Source organism: Elaeis guineensis, chromosome 7 (genome assembly GCF_000442705.2).
Source record: "Elaeis guineensis isolate ETL-2024a chromosome 7, EG11, whole genome shotgun sequence".
Classification (NCBI taxonomy): Eukaryota; Viridiplantae; Streptophyta; class Magnoliopsida; order Arecales; family Arecaceae; genus Elaeis; species Elaeis guineensis.
In genome coordinates this window covers 92,568,359-92,588,849 of record NC_025999.2, presented here as the reverse complement: position 1 = coordinate 92,588,849, position 20,491 = coordinate 92,568,359, and the positions used below count along the sequence as shown (strand labels likewise).

The window sequence follows — 20,491 nt, the reverse complement described above, 5'->3', positions numbered from 1 at the left end:
ATATAACTAGTATACCATCTAGGTGGCAAAGGATTGAGTTTGAGTCGGATCAAATATGGGTTGGGTCAAAGAATCTTCAACGACCACTCCATCAATGTACAATTATAAACTTATACCTATTTCCTTTATTTCATATGCACACCTAGTTAACCTCCAAATCAAATTATTACTTATTAGTCATAAATCTTGATAAATAAAAACAAAATGGCTGGAGAAAGATATAACCTGGAGTTGGGCACAATTTTTGATGCACCATCCATATTTGAACCTAAAACCTTAAGTTGTTAAGCAAAGGTCTATAACTACCAGGATAATACACGACCAGATTATTAAAAGCCTTTATACAAACTCATACCTTTTCGGGGCTGTGCACAATTTGTTTTTGACTGGTTTGGGGTCAATTTTCAAACTAAGCTGATTTGAACCAGTTTTCTAAAACTAAAACTAATTGAACTAACCATATAAAATATCAGTTCAAACCAAACTAAAAAAATTGGTTTGGTTTGGTTTGGTTAATCGAATTGTAGGCTATTAGACAAGGTATGGGATGGGCTAAACAGGCTGCTATCCATTTTAATTTTTTTCTAACCATACAAAATGGGCAGCTTATGCAATGAGCTAAATGAATAGCTTATGAGATGGACTAAATGGGCTAAATATAGAAGCAACAAACCGATAGGGCTAAGGCAAAAGAAAAAATCTTTATGCACCGCAGGCGGTGTAGAAAATCCAATATGGAGTGCACTGTTTTATGTGATTAGTCTACGTAGCTATCGCTTTTTCACGCATATTTAATACCTGCAGTTTCACTTTTTTATTTAAAAATTTTGAATGATGAAAATATCCCTGCTCTTTGAAAAAAATTATAGTATTTATGTTTATATTATGACATTCTGTATGCAGCAAGTCATAATTTTGACGCAGGATGTCATAATATACCACAAGATATCATAATTTTTTTCAAAAAGTAAAGATATTTTTATCATTCAAAATTTTTAAATAAAAAAGTGAAACTGCAGCCATTAAATACGTATTGAAAAGTGATTGAATAAAATTATCCCTACTATATTATGATATCCTAAACCATATTATGACATCCTGAGCCATATTATGATATCTTGCATGTAAGAAGTCATAATTTGACATAGGATATTATAATATGCCATAAGATGTCATAATTTTTTGAATCATATTATAACATTATGCATGTAGAAAGTCATAATATATCACAGGATGTGATAATTTTTTCTAAAGAATAGAGATATTTTTATCATGCAAAATTTTTAAACGAAAAAAAAAAACTACGGATATTAAATGTGCATTGAAAAGCAATAGCTACGTAGACCAATCATATAAAACAGTGCGCTATACGTCAGATTTTTTCTACACCACCCATGGTGCACAAAGAATTTCTCTAAGGCAAATATAAGTAAATCGGTGGATGGCAGCCCGTTTAGCCCACAAGTGAAAGAAAAAATCTAATTCAGATCAAATTGCTAGGAAACAATTGAATAGATATATTCTTAAAATTCTCATAACCATTATGACTTACCTTGATGCGCAGCGGAGATTTGATCAAGATTGTTTGAATCAGTTGCTTCACGAGATCTGGATGCGCAAGTTCTCTACTTCACATGCACGTCAGGCATTGCAGGAAAAATGGATGAACACCTTGGGCATCGCTCCTTTAGAAGGGAAGCAAGAGGAGGCCGTCAAGATCTAATCTCATGGCTGGAGGCTAGGGAGGGATTCTTCACGCCAAGAGAGAAGGATGCCAAAAACTCCACACCAATATTAGCGCCCTCCCTTTTTTTTGTCACACAAAATTACTCTTCTTCATGGTGATTTCAAATCTATTCTTCTTTTTACGTGAAGAAACACCCCTCCTTAAATAATTCATGCTCAAAATCAAATCATAGCCCTAAGAAATTAGGTCTTTGATTCAAATCAAATTTGAATTAGATAAGGCTTTATCTTATCCACTAAGAGACCCAAGGGAGAATTGACGCCAACATGTGCATCTTTTATCTTTCACGCACGCAAGGGATGGGATGCAATTTTCAATGCCCCCTCTTCCTTCTTGGTCAGTCAGATAAGATGAGAGAGCCCTAGATAATTAAGACTCTGTGGACCTATTCCAAGTTGGTTCAATTTGAATTCATTTCGAACCTGATTCGAATCAATTTTGAAGAGACTGTTTATCCTAATCTAATTAGAATTTAGATCCAAATCTAACTTAGATAATTAACCCAATTAGCCTTAATCAAGTTCAATTAAATCAGATCTAATCTAAAATAATTAAGATTTGAATCCAATCTCTCAAAATTTCTTAGATCACAGATCATATCAAATTCATCTCTGAAATTAAACCTGCACCTCATGTCCAGTGCTAACTAAACATAGTCAATGTTTAATTTCGTATAACCTATAATTTAATTCTTAATTAAGTAAATCTATTTGTTCAATCAAGTCACATACTTTCAAATTAAACACATAAATGTTAGGTCAATTATTTTCTATGTTGCTTGACTTTGTACGTGACTCTATAGGTTCGAACACTAAGTCGATAGTGTAGAAACTATTTTTTATACTAATCGAAGTGATCATCTAGTACTGATATGATCTGACGTCAGGATGGGTTAAATAATTACAAAATAATATTCAAGAACCTTGATATATTGTTACCACATAATTCATCTCTTTAACCCTCAATGCTCAGGATGACCTTAGAGTAAACTGTCAAATCCTAGATCAGCCATCCATATTGTATTTCAACATTTTAAATCCTGTGACAAATCATATGGATTACCCTGGTCAAAATTTTATTGAATTGAAATACAGTGAAACATTATCTCCTGTAATCCGAAGAGATCAATCCCATCTTGACTCATACACAGACTTCGCAAGTATTTGACTGTGACCAATAGTCTTCTATCACTATATTAAAAATATAGATAATCCAGCATCAAAGTACAGTGAGTTGCTTGCAAGTCACTATAGTGATCTCAGATCGAAGGGATATTTATTCCCATACCCTTCGTGAGCTGCTCTTGATAGTAGAGTGCTTCACAGCTGAGTCACTATTCAGTAATGATCTACTTCTACATCTCACCTGCATGCCATACCAGTATCTCCACACTCTTTGATTACAAGGACAACCAATTCATATGGCATACAATGATCTAAACTCGATAAACATTATTATCTTATTAATAATGTATTATTTGATCACGAACATAATTTAAAAACTATTCGATAAGTTTTCATCATTTTTATCGATTGTTTTATAGTTCTAAGGACTTCATTATATAATTAAGAGTTCTATAAGGAAGATGTTAAAATATGATGAATTGCCAAAATAATTTTTATTTATTCATTTATAATTCATATACAAGAGCATAATTATTTACAATTAGACAATTGACTTTAGGACACAATTTTCAATAATGGATCATTCGGTTTAAATTAGGTTTCTTAAAATCGAAAATGAGATCGAACCAATTTTTTTGATTTTTGAAATTTTCAAACTAAAATCTAAATAGAATCTTAAAAAAATCAATCCAAACCCAATCAAAATTAGTGGTTCAAATTAATTTTATGGTTTAATCAATTTTCTTGCGCACCCGTATTTCTTTTAGAAAGATTTAAAAAGTTGGATGGCCTGTGCTAAAAATTTTTATCTCTAATTATTGAACTACTAACGACACAGGCACATCCAATGCATATTTAGAAAAACATAAACTAGACATATTACAAAAAATAACTATTACATAGTATAAATATTATAATTTTAAAGTGCAAAATTGAAAATTAGGGAGTATTGTTAATGATTTAAATCTGAAGTTAATGGAGGACCAATTATTTTGAAGAGAATAAATAGAGATATAAAAAGTTAAAATATATCATTTTAGTTATTTGATGAAAATGAATTAATTAATGATCCATGCAGGTCTCAAACTTGCAACTTTTGCATTATTATTTAGCAAAAATATTATCAATAATATATTTTTAAAAATATTTTTAAAAATGAAGAATATTTTTTGATAGTGGATTTTATTAATAGAATCTATTTGATATATTTCTCTTTTATTTTGCAATATGGTATAGATAAAGATAAGACCTTTTTCTTAAGGCAACATAGAGGCAAGACTTTCGGCTCAAGTCTCCTCCAATGGATGGAGGATGCTGATAACTTGTGGGGATAAACCTCCCATCATCAACTTTACAATGCTTTTGCACTAGGATAAGTATATACAAAGGTAAAAAAAAAAAAGAAAACTTCTAGCTCTCATTTGCCGTTGTAAAGAAAGAGTCATGGGTACATCGGTGGTAGTTAAGGCTACAAATGGGTCAAATGACCCATGACCCAACCTGACTTGCTTAAACTCGAAATAGATCTGATTTAAGGACCCATGGGATGGGTTGTATTGTGGTGTAGAAGGGAGGGTTTCATTAGTCCTACATTGATTGTAAGTCAAGGAAGAATCTGATATACATTGATTGTAAGTCAAGAAAGAATCCGGTGTATATAAGAAGGGACCATCTTCCCATATGAGATATTTTTTGAAGGGCAAAATCGTAAAGCCTATGAACCAAAATGGGCCATACGTCACAAGTCGAGCCATAAATCCTTGGCCGCAACAGTAGTGCACCAGAAAGAGGACCACCCCTACAATTATAGAGCTCATTCTGTCTATACACCAGTCTACAATAAAAATAAGGAGGGCACCTCTCATTCTACTCAAATTCTCTCTTGACTGGGAGGCTATATTGTAATATAGAAGAGAGGGCTTCATTAGCCCCATATTGGTTGAGTGAAGGAGGACTCTAGTTTATATAGAAAAGGACCATCCTTCCTATATAAGATGTCTTTTGAAGAGCAAAACTATGAAACCCATAGGCTAGAGCAGACAATACCTCAGGTGTCGAGCCATGAGCCATTGGTTGCAACTAGTTGCTTTCCAAATTTGAACTCATTCTATATTTCAGGTCGGGCCTAAGTTTATTGAGTTTTTATCCAACCTCGACCGATTATTGTATGGGTCTAATTTGAGTTTTCTAAGATATTACCTAACTTAACCTAACCCAACCCAAACCCAATATACCTATTAACCCAAGGTGAGTGGGGTGGTATTAAGCCGGTTTACTGTGGACCATCTACTCTTCTAAAGTCCTAATTAGAAATTAATCCTATATAATGATTGCGTCCATCACCAATGAATTTTTGAAATAAATAATATAATTATCCCACCAATCCAAGCTTCTTGATCAGATTTTATTCACATGACATAGGGATGTCGAGAAAAACTACATAGTTGAGTGATATTCTTGGATTAGAAGTTTGACTTCTAGATTATAGATTGCTACTCTAACTGATTTAGCATTATTCATACTCTATTTTAGTCTATTAGATATCTTTAAACATAATAACTCATATTATCTATATGGAATACATAACTTTTAGAGCTCTTTTTAATTATTTTTTGAGTCATATTGGAAAAAATTATCATGCTAAATATATCGTAGTATGCTTCCAAAGAGATATTTATATCTTATGATGAAGCTATGATTTTTTCTTTTGTCTAAATTTAACTCTTTCACTTTAAAAATCCATATGTATGACTAAATTTTTTTAGTTTGAGACCAGCTTATTCATAGATCCAACTTGACCTAAATGATGCGATCCAAATTCGAATTTATCAGGTTGGGAATGAGTTATAAAATGATCTGACTCAACCTAAATGACCCATTAAGTCAAATATTTTAGCCATGGATCCGACCCAACTTGAACTAATTTGGGTTGGATGTAGATCCAATATTAATTAGGATCCGAACAAGGAATTGGGCTAAATCGAGGTTACTCGTGACCTGGTCTAATCAGACCCTTTTGCACCCCTATTGGCAATGACTATCATGGCAACAAAGAAGAGTGCTTGCACAGATGCATCTGTTCCAATGATGTAAATTATCTGAAATTATTGGACGATGCTATAGAAACCACTAGAATTTGGCATAAGAGGATTGCTCCTACAACACCTCTGCTCTTACAACACCTTGGCATAATGGTGAGGTCCACGTGCCCCAAATTAGCTGTGCCATTTCATGAGGTTCAAAGTTGCCAAACCTACTCTTAACATGATTATCAATGCATCATTTCCCATTCGGTTCCTAAAAAAAAATTGGAGTTCCAAATGAAAAAAGAACAAGAGTTTGGATGAGGAAAAATGCCTCAAACAAACATTTCCTAAGATTTGGCATGAAAGCATTGCTCCTAGAACACTATAGCATCATCACAAAATGAAAGAATGTCTCATGCAACATTAAATAATGTTAGATCGATGTATAATGTTACAAAAGTCACCATTATTATCTCTAGGTGGAGCAAGGAATTTTTTTTTTTTTGGACTTAATGATTAATCTCCTTCAATTTGGATAATGGAGTTTTAGTAAAAACTTGAAAGAAAAATATCTCCTAAAAGCACTTAAGTGTGTGCAAATGTAAAGTATATGTCCATGTAGACAAAAATGAGCAATCCAAGCTTCATACGAACCTGAAAAATGAGTCCGCCAATGTTGCCGCATATGAAGTCTTTGGTTATAAGCTATGCATTGTTCCTCTTTTATGTGAAGTCTTTGATCATAACATTTCTTTTTCCATTTCTTTTAGACAATATGATGCTAATATGCTACTTGTTGAGGAATAGCCCCATGTTAGATAGGTTAGGGACTCCGGTCGGTCTTGTATATCCATGGGTCCTTCCACCTATCAGCTTAAGATTTTGAGTTGTCTTTCTTCCTTATTGATGATCATTGGCATCTCCAAATCCATGATAACCTCTGTCTACATCATTTATTGCAGATTGTCAAGGAATTCAATCCACCAACAATAAGAAGAAAATTAACGAGAAAACTTCCATTAACCTGTATGTGGAAAAAATAAGTAGACGACAAAAAAAAAAAAAAAAGGACTAGAAATGAAGTATAAAATTTGGTCCAAATTTATCATTGATAGAACAACATTGCAAAATGATAAATTTTTAATTTTCTGCTTTTTTTTGGTAAAATGGCTATATCTAATTTGCTCAATCTCGGAACCACGTATTCTTGATTTGTTAGATTGCCTGATTAGATATCCAATGACTCTGGTTTTGGCAGTTCAATTCATCATGAAATATGTTGGTGATACATATCTTTTAGCTGTTGCATCCTTGACAAGTCAAACTACTAAATTCGCTAAAGCTTTCAATTAAATCCACAAATTAGAATTCTGACATTTTTTTTTGGTAGAGAGAATTCTAATATTAGAAGGACTAATAATGACTAGTCGCAAATAGGAAACTAGTAACCAAGAAATTCCATGTGAACTAGCGACCGGCAATTGAATGTGTTGTGGGTAGGCTGTGGGAGGACCTCTCTTAATAGTCCCACATCGGACAAACTCTGAAGTGTCATGTGCTTAAAAGGGATACGAGCACACCTTCCCTCGTGAGGCGTCTTTTGCCCATAAGACGAAGGACAAAACTGTGAGGCCGTCTGCATGACGCTGGGCCGGGGAGGTACAACCCCCGGTGGAGCCCGATCAGGGGCTCCAGGGACAACCCCCGGTGGGGACTACGGGGCACACTCCTTGTCTGGACCTAGCCAAAGCGGGCAATACTTCGTGGGGCGGAGCGTGGTTGACTCCGACGACCTGCTTGACACATGGACACATCAGTGGCGCGTCAGGTAAGGGGCACCCGCCCCCTGTCCGCACATGACCCCTACAGAGTGGGGGGCATGTTGTGGGTAGGCTGTGGGGGGACCTCCCTTAATAGTCCCACATCGGGCAAACTCTGAAGTGTCATGTGCTTAAGAGGGATACGAGCACACCTTCCCTCACGAAGCGCCTTTTGCCCATAGAGCGAAGGACAAAACCGTGAGGCCGTCTGCGTGACGCTGGACCGGGGAGGTACAACCCCCGGTGGGACCCGATCAGGGACTCCAGGGACAACCTCCGGTGGGAACCACGAGAGCTGATGTGTCCATGTGTCAAGCAGGTCGTTGGAGTCAACCACGCTCCGCCCCACGAAGTATTGCCCGCTTTGGCTAGGTTCAGACAGGGAGCGTGCCCCGTGGTTCCCACCGGGGGTTGTCCCTGGAGCTCCTGATCGGACCCCACCGGGGGTTGTACCTCTCCGGCCCAGCATTACGCAGACGGCCTCACGGTTTTGTCCTTCGCCCTATGGGCAAAAGGCGCCTCATGAGGGAAGGTGTGCTCGTATCCCTCTTAAGCACATGACACTTCAGAGTTTGTCCGATGTGGGACTATTAAGGGAGGTCCCCCCACAGCCTACCCACAACATGCCCCCCACTCTGGAGGGGTCATGTGCGGACAGGGGGCAGGTGCCCCCTACCTGGCGCGCCACTGATGTGTCCATGTGTCAAGCAGGTCGTCGGAGTCAACCACGCCCCGCCCCACGAAGTATTGTCTGCTTTGGCTAGGTCCAGACAGGGAGCGTGTCTCGTGGTCCCCACCGGGGGTTGTCCCTGAAGCCCCTGATCGGGCCCCACCGGGGATTGTACCTCTCCGGCCCAGCGTCACGCAGACGGCCTCATGATTTTGTCCTTCGCCCTATGGGCAAAAGGCGCCTCGTGAAGGAAGGTGTGCTCGTATCCCTCTTAAGCACATGATACTTCAGAGTTTGTCCGATGTGGAACTATTAAGGGAGGTCCCCCCACAGCCTACCCACAACAGAATGATTCTTGTATTTACCGGTAAAAGCCAATTCTTATCAGGAAGTCCAATTTCCACTCCAGCAGGAGCTTCCCGTAAAAGCAATTTAGGAAACCAGTCTGATTCCTTTTGGAAACTTCCTTGGGAGCCCAAATTTAGAAAGAAAGAGGACTTCTATGGGTTAGGTTATCGAGCTATGAAGAGGACTGGTCGAGGAGGGTGGAGAGGTTTGGAAGTGAAGGAGAAAAATCATCGCCTGATAAATCATTGGTTTTATTTGTTCAAGGAGAGTAAATCTGGTGCAAGAGACATCTTCATCAGTATTTGTGAATTAATTTGTAGCTACTTATGAAATGGATTCCAACCGGAGTAACCGATTGAAATTTATTTGTTTTCCTATAATTTTTGTCTATTTTTACCTACATATTTAATAATATTTTTTCTTTATTTATGATCATTTTTCTTGTCTCCCGCATGGGAGTTTTTTCTTCGCCCACATTTCACGTTTCTTGCATTTGTATTTCAGTATTGGTTTCCCTGATGACAACCGTGCATTGGCAAATATTCATGAGTCATATATGATCTGACAAGTAGTCATTTTTCCATGGGCATGGGACAGCAAAATTTGGCGGAAGCACCTCTATTTAGAAGGTGTTTTGCTCACAATTAGAATCGAAAGAGATAGGAATCAGAATGGTCAAATCTTCTGAAGCATTTGGTTCATGATTGGAATCGAAATCAGAATCGAAATAAAAATTTAAATCTTTAAAAGAAAGTAGAGATTGAGTTTTATGTATATTAAACTAATTTCATTTCATCCCGAAATTAAAATTAGAATGGGATTCCTTTCAACCAAACAGTTGAAATGAAAGTTACCCATTTTTATTTCCATTTGAAACCCCAACTCTCCCCACCCAGATCCCCTTAGTATAGATAACACAGCATCGAGCCATCAACTATATAGGAAATACTCTCCTAGGGAGAATGTTTTGCTTATAAATGGAGTGTACCAAAGAGCTATTAACTAGATTTACCAAAAAAAAAGGGGAGCTATTAATTAGCACAAGCAAGCAATTGGAAAGAAGATTATTTAAAGCCACTCAAAAGGGGATGGAATCCTAGCACATAAAGCATGCTTGGACACTAAAATGCCTGCCTTCCATGATAACTTAGAGGGAATCATTAGGTTTCAAAGTCAACAACAAAGTGATCACTGTTATTTCACTCTTATGGCGGCTTGACCATAAGGCTCCCAATCCCACTACAGAATGTTCAATTCGAAGGATAATTTTAGAAAGAGACCCTCCCCACTATATGGGCAAATCCAATAAGTGAGTACGTCATCCCAGCACCTTCGAGACCTGGCAAACTAGAAACTATTTTTAATACCTGCACCCAGGCCGTCAGGATCAACTCTCTTCCGATCATTCGCATCCTACTATTTAATTGAAGTCCCGATGTCCATCGTGACTCGAATCTGGATCACTTGCATGGAAGCCAAGGCCCGTTTCGCCAGGCCACTCCCTCGATGGCAAAAAGTTTTTCTCTTTATGGTGGACCATGGATATCAAAGATCTACCTCAGACCATTATTATCTGTCAGCAAGTATCATGATGGCATACTTCGTTGATTTATGTCAATAATACATTGTCGGTCAAAATGCTAACAAAATTGAGAATCAAGGTTAACGACTTCTCTATATAAAAGTTTAAAGATAAGAAATCAAATTTAAATATAAAATCTTTCATAGCACAAAGTCTAAGAGGCCTCAATTATCAAATCGATTCCTAAAATTATTTTTTGGATCTTTCTCAATGTTCCGACTTTTTTTTTTTTCTGATAAGGTGGGGTAATCATACAAGTCTATTATGAATATAACCAAAAAAGTCAATAAATAAAACATCACAAAAAGATAAAGGGGTGCTCTCCCCACTTGGGTGCTCCATGACAAAAAAGGTGACCCAGTCAGCCATACTGTTCACTTCCGATAAACATGCCGGATGTCCAGGAAAGAGCACCCCTTATCACTCTCCAGACATCACATAACAATTGGTGCACATGAGCTACCTCGACCCGCCCTTGCAACCAGCCCACAACAATGGATGAGTCCCCTTCAATATCGATATGATCTACCCCTAGGGTCCGCCTCACGCACATGCCAACCCAAGCCGTGCGAAGCTCCGCATAAGGGACAGTGACATCTACTAGATGACTTTCCCCTACAGCAATGAACATTAAGTCCAGGCCTCAAATTACAAACCCAATTTCTCTTCTACTGTTATACATGCTGCCATCAAAATTAACCCTAATAAAGCTCATATGTAGGAGCTCGCAAGTAATGAACACCGAATGAGTCACTACAAGAATAGAAAAAGAGTCCCAGGTGTCCCAGATTATCAAGATCAAGCTAGTAGATAGCTGAAGAATCTCTGCAGTCTAAGCTAGTGCCCTCTCTAACATAAATCTCGCATGCTGCCTTCTTAACTCAAACAATAGACTATTCTTAGCCAACCAAATATGGTACATGATATAAACTGCACTAATGCCAAAAAAGCCTGGAAGTCTCGCTTGAATATTCCTTCCTAATGCCTCAAGAAAGAACTGAACCGATGTCGCTGAGTGGACAAAAGTCGGAAAAAAACTGATCCTCCGACACACCTGCACGGTGCTCGGATATTGAAAAGAGGACATGGCCCACAGTCTCACCGTCCATCTCACAACTGAGGTAGGTGATGGGGGGTCTATGCCTCTGTCTCTCGAAACCATCCTGATGGAGAGAGGGCCTCGAGCCATATTCCAAACAAAAAGGCACACTTGGGAGTGAGTGCCCCGCCTTCGGATCCAATCTCCATCCATAATGTCTTGGCCATTCACAGTAAGTCACAAGCAAACGGACAATCATTTACTTTCCAAAAAATTGAAAATCATTACGAATCCTACAAATTCAACTTGTTCTTTTCCCTCTAACTGATGATTGGAACTTCATCTAGGCATGAATCTTACTGAAAAGTTGACCACAATTGACGCTCTCCCTGCACTAAACCCATGAGCATGATATAGGATTCATAACAACTTTTCCTATAGGACACTTACCTAGACAATACTTAAATCCTACCCAGACTGATGTCGTGACGCTCCTTTAGTGTGCATTTTTTGAATGACAGATCATGATTCAGTTTCTCCAAAATGTATGCTATTACTAGCAAGAGAATTAGCAGTAAAAGTTGTAGAAAAGCAGCAAGCTGTTAACATTCTGAGAAACTGTTGTTTTACCTTTTAATATGTTTACTGCATGGCATTTTATAAACCTATTGCTGGTAGCAGCATTGCAAGCTGAGCTAGAGAGAGGCCTTGACATCCTTCGAGATTTGAATGAGTTACTAGTATCTTTACTATAAGATATGCTCATCCACTGATCATTTTTTGGAATTTTATTTAGACTAATCTAGCTTAAAATATGTCTGAGCAAAGGTAGTATGCTAATTTCTGAACCCCATCATCTTCGGAACAAATAAATGAAACACAAACTGTCAAATTAACTAATTGAAGATGCTACCAATTTGGAACAAAGTGACGAGAGAATTTCAAGAAATTTGCACTAAGAAAGAAAACTAATGGACAAGGAATCACAAAGTAACCCCAAATAGTTGGGAGAAAGATGGTTAATTCTAGTTCATATTCTAGATATACAATGGAAAAAATTCAATAAATTAGATGTTGTAGAAGAGCAATGGATGGACAACTACTACATAACACATGGAGACCATCTGTGTGGCTCGTTTGGTATTTAGGAAAGAAACTCACAGAGGTTAGAAGATACAAGGAACTCAAGCGGTGTAATACTTATTAGAAAAAGCAGCACTCTTATATTTAATTATTTATTCACGTTCATTATCTCATTCGATTATCAATTGCTACTCTGATATGGCATAGAATGTATCAGCATCCAGTCTGATAGCATAATAAAGAAAAACTAACAGAAGATCCCTTATCATTTCAGCATGAAATCAATAATTGACCGCTACAGCAGGACAAAGGAGGAGAATCATCAAGTGCTAAATGCAACTTCAGAAGTGATGGTATGTCCAATTCTTACGCAACATTATCAACAACTGATAAATGAGCTTCTTCTTTGGCAGTGTACAAATGCGCAAATTAGTATGTTTATATTAGTTTTGCCATCTCTTCTTGGATAAAGTTGATCTTTTTACTGCAAGTAATCTGGTATCTATTAAATCACCGAGTATGAAAAATAGCACTCTTCTTTTTGCTATAGAAATTGCCAAGACGCTGCATGATGTAGTCTGGTGTTACGGTTATGTACCATCACATGCATATTATTTGCAACACTTGTTTCGCATCATATATGTCCTGCACCAGAAAAGTAGGGGAAAAATTTAGAAATTACATGTGTACATCAGCCATATACGTTTATCATAGTTCGATTGAAGAAGCTTAATTATGAAAACTTTAAAATGTATAGTTGAAGATAGTTGTTAAAAATGCATTACCACTGCACAATGGAATATAAATACGAGACAAAATGCATAAACTATATAAAACTTATGATTATCCATGTCAGACATCTGCAAAAATATATCATTGAAGTTCTGGAGAAAAGTTAGTCAATAAAATAACGTCCATGGGAATAGGTTCTAAATATGGTTTATGTTGACATTGAAAATGCTTATGCTAAAGTACTAAAAGTCATATAAAACAATGAATAGCAAAGGCACGATAGTTTTTGATAAAGGTATTCATGATGGAGTTGAGAGTGGTAATAAGGGGAAGATGCCATATCGTGGCAGGCCAACAATACGGGTGGTCCTAAAGTCTGTCATCATAAATAGGTGCTACAATTACTGATTATTGCCACTTAGGAGAAGAATCAACCATGTAGTTCATCTGTAAACAAAAACATTATCGTTATGGTGAGATAAAAACAAGGATAAATTCGTATGGAAGAAACTTGGCATTTTGATAAAAATATTTATATAGAGCTGAGAGTGGTGATAAGGGGCAGATGCTATATTGTGGCAGACCAACAATCAGGGTGGTCCTAAAGTCTGTCATCATAAACATGTGCTAGCACTCTAGCAGATACTATGCTTTGGCAGGCCCCCGATAAGGATCATCCTAAAGCCTGTCATCATAAACAGGTGCTAGAAGTACTGATTGTTGCTACTTAGCTGAAGAATCAACTCTCTAGGTCATTTGTAAACAAAAACAATATAATTGTTGTGAGAAGATGAAAACAAGGAGAAATGCTATATGGGAGTTATGAAAGAATCCTCTACAAAGTCATATTTATAAGCTTAGTTACTAGAAACAGGTGTGAAAGCTAATTCAGGTGTGGGTTTGGGGAAAGGGATCTCTTAATTCTTTTTTTTTTTTTTAAATAATAAAGGGGTGCAGAAACAAGTTCCCATTGGATATTGCAAAGCAGGTGTGGCACCCTATGCAGAAGTCTCCTGCTACTCAGGTAGTGAGTGCAAACAGCAGATCTAACGAAAACAGATGACACAATGCAACTGTTGTGGGCTGAATAATGAAAATTTATGCTTTGGCAATTGATGGAAAAAAAGATACTTCCAAAAGATTATTACAGTTCAGTTCTATTATGTTGAACAAACATAAAGAAAGTATTAGACATTTTCATTATATTTCAAGCATGGAGAACTATGTAAAGATGTGTTTCTGATGTGCTGCATCATTGTAATATATTATGGAAGAGACATAATATAAATTCTATCAAAAGAAAAGCCCACACGCTAGGCTGAGAAGTGGTAAAACTGAGATGGTCAGAATTGAGCATAACTACAGGAAGCTAAATACCACTGCAATCAGTAAGATAGCAAGGCCATGTCACAACTAAAGAGGGGCAATACACAATTAGAAGTACTCAGACTTACATTAATGGGTTGAAGAGAGGATGGGAAGGCCTAGAGAAACACAGATCGAAGTTGAAAGAATTAAATTAATATACTCAAGAAGTGGAAGCAGCCATTCATATTTATAAGAATCAATGCTGAGTACTAATTCATAAATCTATTACAAGACAAGACTTGGCAATCATAGTTATGTTGCAAAAATTCATATCCAAGCAGAATACAGGATTCCACAACAGATAATGACCTTTATGTGCTATTTTTCATTTTCCCCGCTCAAGAAAAATGCAATCACAGGGATAGACACTGAAACAGTCAAAAGTTCAAAACAATTTATAAATAGGCCCAGAGGAAGTAGACTGTCCATGAACTGCTCAACTTGGCCAGCTAATAGGCTCTGTTGAGCTTGTTCAACTAAACTAGCTAAGCTTTAACATCAAGTAAACCCCAACTCAATAAAAGAGCTGAGCCTCAACACTTCAGGCCTTGAATCTTAAGCCTGGCTCAATAACAAGCTTGTCAGGTTAACAAATAAGGAATCTAGAACATTAATTGTTTGGGCTCCTGTATTTTTTCATGCAATAAACTGCATCTGAGCAGGTCAGCAATTGGCTTGTTTGTATCCCTATTTATAAAAATTTATGCCAAAGCATGACCATCAGGTTCTGCAGAATAGGTAGTAAACATGTCATGCAGTGTGCTCATTGTGAATAGATTGACTGCAAAAACTGAGGAATTAAGCATCAAATGAGCTCACCACTGAAAAGTCCTGAAAGCTGGCCCCAGCATATGGAAGACAATAAAGCCTTAACTGTTCGTTTGCATGATTCATGTCATGCTTGGTTTGTATTGCTATGAAAATTGGTGTTGATTGATGGCCAGTTCTTTGTTAGACTGCCATTTTACAATCTCTTCCTGTTGACCAGCAATTTTACTCTACCCCTTAACTTCAATGGCCATTTACTGTTTAGTCCCGGTCCTGTCCATGCTTAAGCATAAAGGTGTGCAAAACAGATGTAACTATGTGCAGCACATAGTGATGTCTGCCACAATAGATGAGGACCTAGAGCAAGAAATCAAAAAGAGTAAACAATGAGAAAATATTCAGAAACTTATAATGCTAAAAGTGAGAAAGGTGCAGGATGTTTTTTTTGGTTCTTTCTTTTTATTCATTCTGAGCAATTGTGGGGATCCCAGCACCATTTCATTGAATAGGTGAAGTGATGAAACAGAGGGGAGCATCGACAAAACAGTGACTCAAGCCGCTAAAACATAAAAATGAGAACCAGCAGAAAAATCCACCCAAGTGCATCAGTTACAATGTTTCGTACATGAAATATAGGTCACTGCATAAGCTTCCTCACTTTCAATTATTCATGGTACGCACTCAAAATTGGGACCTTCCCAAAAAAGGTTCAGACCTGGTATGGTAAGAGGTAAAGCATAGGCAGCACAAATAGGATTTAGGTCCTATTTGGCTAAGCTTTTAGAGTGTCAAAAAGTACTTTTTCATCATTCAAAAGTACTTTTGGATGGTACAATGATGTTTGGTAAAAAAATCAAGAAGCTATTTTGGCTTTGCCAGAAAGCTAAAAAGGTTTACTTGGAAAAAGCTCTATTTTGAAGCTTTCTCCAAAAGTATTCTCTGACTAATATCAGAAAGCTGTTTAAAGTAAATAAAATTTTTTTAATGATCAAAATGCCCACTAACAAATCTTATAATTACATTTTATATCATATCATATCATATTATTATATTATGAATATAATATAATATAATAATAAATTAATATTATGATATATTATAAACATATAACATAATCTATTATAGTATTATTGTGTTACAAATATAATTTGATATAACAATATTTAATAATAATATAATATATTATATTATATTACATCATAATTATAATAATATTATATTATAGTATAATATAATATTATATTACATTATATAATAATAATATTATATAATCCAATGATATTTTAATATTTAATAATATATAATATTATATTATATTATTATTCACTATGTAATACATGCTATATCTTTTATTATCATTTTATCATACCGAAAGTACTTTTTTATTTTAGTTACCAAACATATATTAAGATTTCAAAGTATTTTATAAATGTGGTTACCAAACAGTAAATAACTTTTTATAATGACTCTACTTCCAAAAGCTCTATTTCTTAAAAGCTCTATTTCCAAAAGCTCTACTGCTAACAGCAATCCTAAAAAGAGCCTTAGAGCATTTGAGATAGATTCAACTTATAGTCAATATAGATATTTTAAATCCCATGGGATGAGGCTGTCCCGATTTTTTTATAAAATGGGATGCACCACTGTTCCACCCCATCCTGACATTTGGGACAGGGGATATCCCAAAACGTCCCGATCGAGATGCCAGAATGCTAGCAGGATGACCATATCTTGACACATGGGATGGTACCCCATCCCGGTATCCCACGGGATATCCTGCTGGGACCTGAATCATCATAAGGCATTTTACTTTAATGTCTGAGGCTCTGAGCCTTAGTTGTTCTAGCAATTCTAATTATTCAAGCACACCATTTTCATATAACCAAGATGAGCCTACTAATCGGTTCCAGTGGCCGACCAAACCCTATCAAGCATTTGACTTCTCTCTCTACATCCTTGTTAGGAGGATGGTTAACAATGTTTGTTCCCCATAAAAAACACAAGTTTAGGAGGATGGTTAACAATGTTCAGCTCTAGTGGTGTTCCAATATCAACTGTACATTTTAGCAACAAATATTTTAATAAACTACTCAAAAAAGAAAAAGATGGTGCAAATGGCTTCCATTCTGGGTTCTTTCAAAATTTCCAAATCAATATTATTATTCTTTTCCTGGAAAGATCCTCAGGATAATTCATGGACACGAAGAGGCAGTCAGCTGGTCAAATTTCTAGAATCATGCCAGGCCCTTTATGTATAAAAGATTGGAACATACAGAAGTAAAAGTTAGTACTAACTGTCAACAGGTCACTAAAATCCTAGATAATGATGCAAGGTAACATAATGTAACAGCAAGCATATGATTTTTACCTTGATCCTCCCAATTACTTGTTCTGAATCTCTGAGTACACTGTCTGATTTCCACTCAATCTCAGGGTTCTAATGATGTAGGTCCCTGAATTCAGCACAACTAGCAGTGTCAAAAGTGCCTACAAGAATCTGCTACCCAAACAAGCAATAACAGTTAAATTTGACATGAGAATTACACGGTTACAGAGAGGACATGACTGTATATAATGCAGAAGGGTATTGGACAAGATTTGCCATACCAATTGGTACCAATGCATACCAATATACCATAGTGTACCGATACTAAATCAGTATGTGGTATGAAGGGCGTACCAACACTTGGTATGCCAAAGCAAGTACCATAACGGATGAACCAACACTATAATAGGATGGTATCGAGACAGGATTTGATATTGAGATGGTGAACCTTTATTAGAAATGTCAATTGAATTAGGAAGAAAAGTCGACAACTATGATGTACCTGGGAATTATCGTTGCTTTATCATCATTGTTTAGCTCAAATGCTTGAGTGTCATTTACTAAAGAATTTTAGGTCAGGGATCCATGAACTCTGCAGGAATTTTGTTTACATCTAAGTTGGACGTGCAATTGCTAAGACTTGAGCTCAAATGCTCAAGGGTATGTTTTTAGCTGCTTGTCAACTTCCATATCCACCAAGCAAAACAGTTTCTGCAACTTTCATTTACAAAATCACTGTGGACTCTCTTACGCAGGCCTTCTCTACAAGCAGATGTCTACGTCTCACTCGTTTGATTGAAGAGAGCCTTTGTAGTGTCAGAGTGTCCCAACTGCAGCTTCCTGTCTGCCCCTCTCAACTCAACCATCAATCCAGTTCCATCATTTCGGTTGGTGTCCTTTGCCTCTTTATCATCATATAAGCATTTGTTTTTCTCAATCAACTCATTCCAACAATAGCAGACCATCATAGCATGGCATTTTAATAGCAAAAAACAAAATAACAATTAAAGAAATAATATACATAATACGAAAAGTATGGATAAGACAGTGCAAAGATTTCCTTACAGATCATACAACAATCTTCTTTGTTGAGAGTCTTGAGACAGGATCTCCTGCAAGATAATTTTAGTCATCTCAACCTATACAGGGAAGTTGTCAGAACTTGGGAGAAACATGTTCTGCTGGTAATATAAAAGATGAGTTCTAGATTCTTAGATCTTGAATAATCAATAGATCAGGAGTTCATTGATCACAATTTTTTAGAATTTTTCTACAGCCTAGCAATAGGATGCATATGCAATATGCATTTTAGACTTTTTATTTATCTAGAATAGATTCAAATTGCCGGGCTCCAAGTATCAATCAATTTGCAGCTTTTTGTACACATAACAATAGCCACCCTTGATTCAAAAAATTTTCGACAAATGAGATCAAGATAAAAACATATGTGAATGTTGAACTTTATCAACTTTCTGAATGTTTGAAAAGTATGTAGTAGTGAAAAATAAACAAGCAGCCTGTGATGAAAGCAATAAAATAGAACATTTAGCTGCTATATGTCAAGTTAATAAGAGAAGAGAAGATTAAAGAGTCCTACTTGTTCAAACATTAGCATATAGAGATATCACATACAGTCGAGACCTTGCTAGTATTCATATGAATATAGAAATTTGAAAACACATGTTTGAATGGTGCTAATGAATGAAAAATTTCAACAAACTATGATGCTTCTGGTGCCCATAAGCAAGGAGAGAGTTGAGGGGGGATCCTAGGTCAACATAGAAAACTATCTCTACGAAGGAACTAAAGTCTACCAACATACAAGTCACAAAATAATAAAGATGACCTTATTGAAAAAGGATATTTTGCTAAGGAAAACCACCTTGTAAATAGAAGTTCAGTAATAATCCATTTCATGCACATAACTTCCTTACAACTTACTCGCACATAAGGAGTAAAAGCTAGCTATGGCAACATGCACATTTCATGGGCTAGCACATGTTGTGCTATGCTTGGACTTAGGGTTCGACATCTCGGTACCAAGCTCCACACCTGTGCTAACATGTTACTATGTCAGTGCAGAGCCAGTCTAACATACGGAGTGTCAGTACGCCCCCCCATATCGCATGCTAGTACCAAACCAATATGGTACGTCCTGTACCTCTAGTTAGATATAGTACAACAAGCCTTGCTTGGACTGATCTAATAAAAAAGCGGAAACAATTCCTTCAATTAGCTTAACTCGGACCTCTCAAAGAAAATACTAATAAAATAATGGAGTAGCTATACTAAAGACCACAAAAACCATTCCGAACTGAGCGATTCGAGGTATACCAAACCTATCAGCTAGTAATCAGGGATGATTTGGCCGATCAATCTAGTCTCAAAACAAATTGATTCCATTTAACTAAAAAGAGAATCACCTTGCCTAGTGTTTGTCATACCGCCCCATATCACTTGGTATGGGACATAACATACCATATCGATATGGCGTACTATGTTGAACCATGTATTGATATTGTAATAGAATTATGCTGGCATGGGGTCCCATATCGAGACGGCAAACCTTGACATTGCCTCTTTCTTATGTCATGATCTCTCCTAAATTCTCTCCCCTCTCTCTCTCCCTCTCTCCCAATCCATCTCTTCCTCTCCCCTCTCTCTCGATCTTCCTCTCCTTTCTTCCTTCTCTCCTAATCCACCAAACCAGCTATGATCACATCGATGTCGATGTGACGATGACTACGACTAAGGGTTTTGCATTAGTGTAAGAACACCATGGCCATCGCCACCTCCTCTTATTGTGATGAAGATCCTCCTTCGCCACCTCAACCATCTCATCTCCGCTACCTCCGGCC

At 36.8% G+C, this 20,491-nt stretch overlaps 1 protein-coding gene and 1 long non-coding RNA gene across 13 annotated transcripts in view; one reads left to right on the top strand and one right to left on the bottom strand.

The window, feature by feature from the left end:
- Positions 1–20,491, top strand: part of LOC105048533 (MADS-box transcription factor 23) — a 70,563-nt gene that overhangs the window by 9,211 nt on the left and 40,861 nt on the right. For 6 of the 8 annotated variants that reach the window (XM_029265551.2, XM_029265550.2, XM_029265549.2 and 3 more), the window contains exons 3-4: positions 12,714–12,792; positions 18,389–18,520. In XM_029265551.2, the coding sequence (XP_029121384.1) occupies positions 12,714–12,792; positions 18,389–18,520 (211 nt within the window). The remainder of the gene's footprint in view (positions 1–12,713; positions 12,793–18,388; positions 18,521–20,491) is intronic. The other 2 variants (XM_029265552.2, XM_029265553.2) reach the window with 1 other exon arrangement.
- The window catches only part of LOC105048534 (uncharacterized), an 82,173-nt gene continuing 74,580 nt past the window's right edge, over positions 12,899–20,491 (bottom strand). For 4 of the 5 annotated variants that reach the window (XR_012142452.1, XR_012142451.1, XR_012142455.1 and 1 more), the window contains 5 exons: positions 18,699–18,745; positions 18,136–18,537; positions 17,676–17,760; positions 15,359–15,664; positions 12,899–13,084 (listed from right to left, as the gene is read on the bottom strand). This is a non-coding gene — a long non-coding RNA (uncharacterized lncRNA). Of the gene's footprint in view, positions 13,085–15,358; positions 15,665–17,675; positions 17,761–18,135; positions 18,538–18,698; positions 18,773–20,491 lie in introns of all 5 variants that reach the window. The other variant, XR_012142453.1, reaches the window with a different exon arrangement.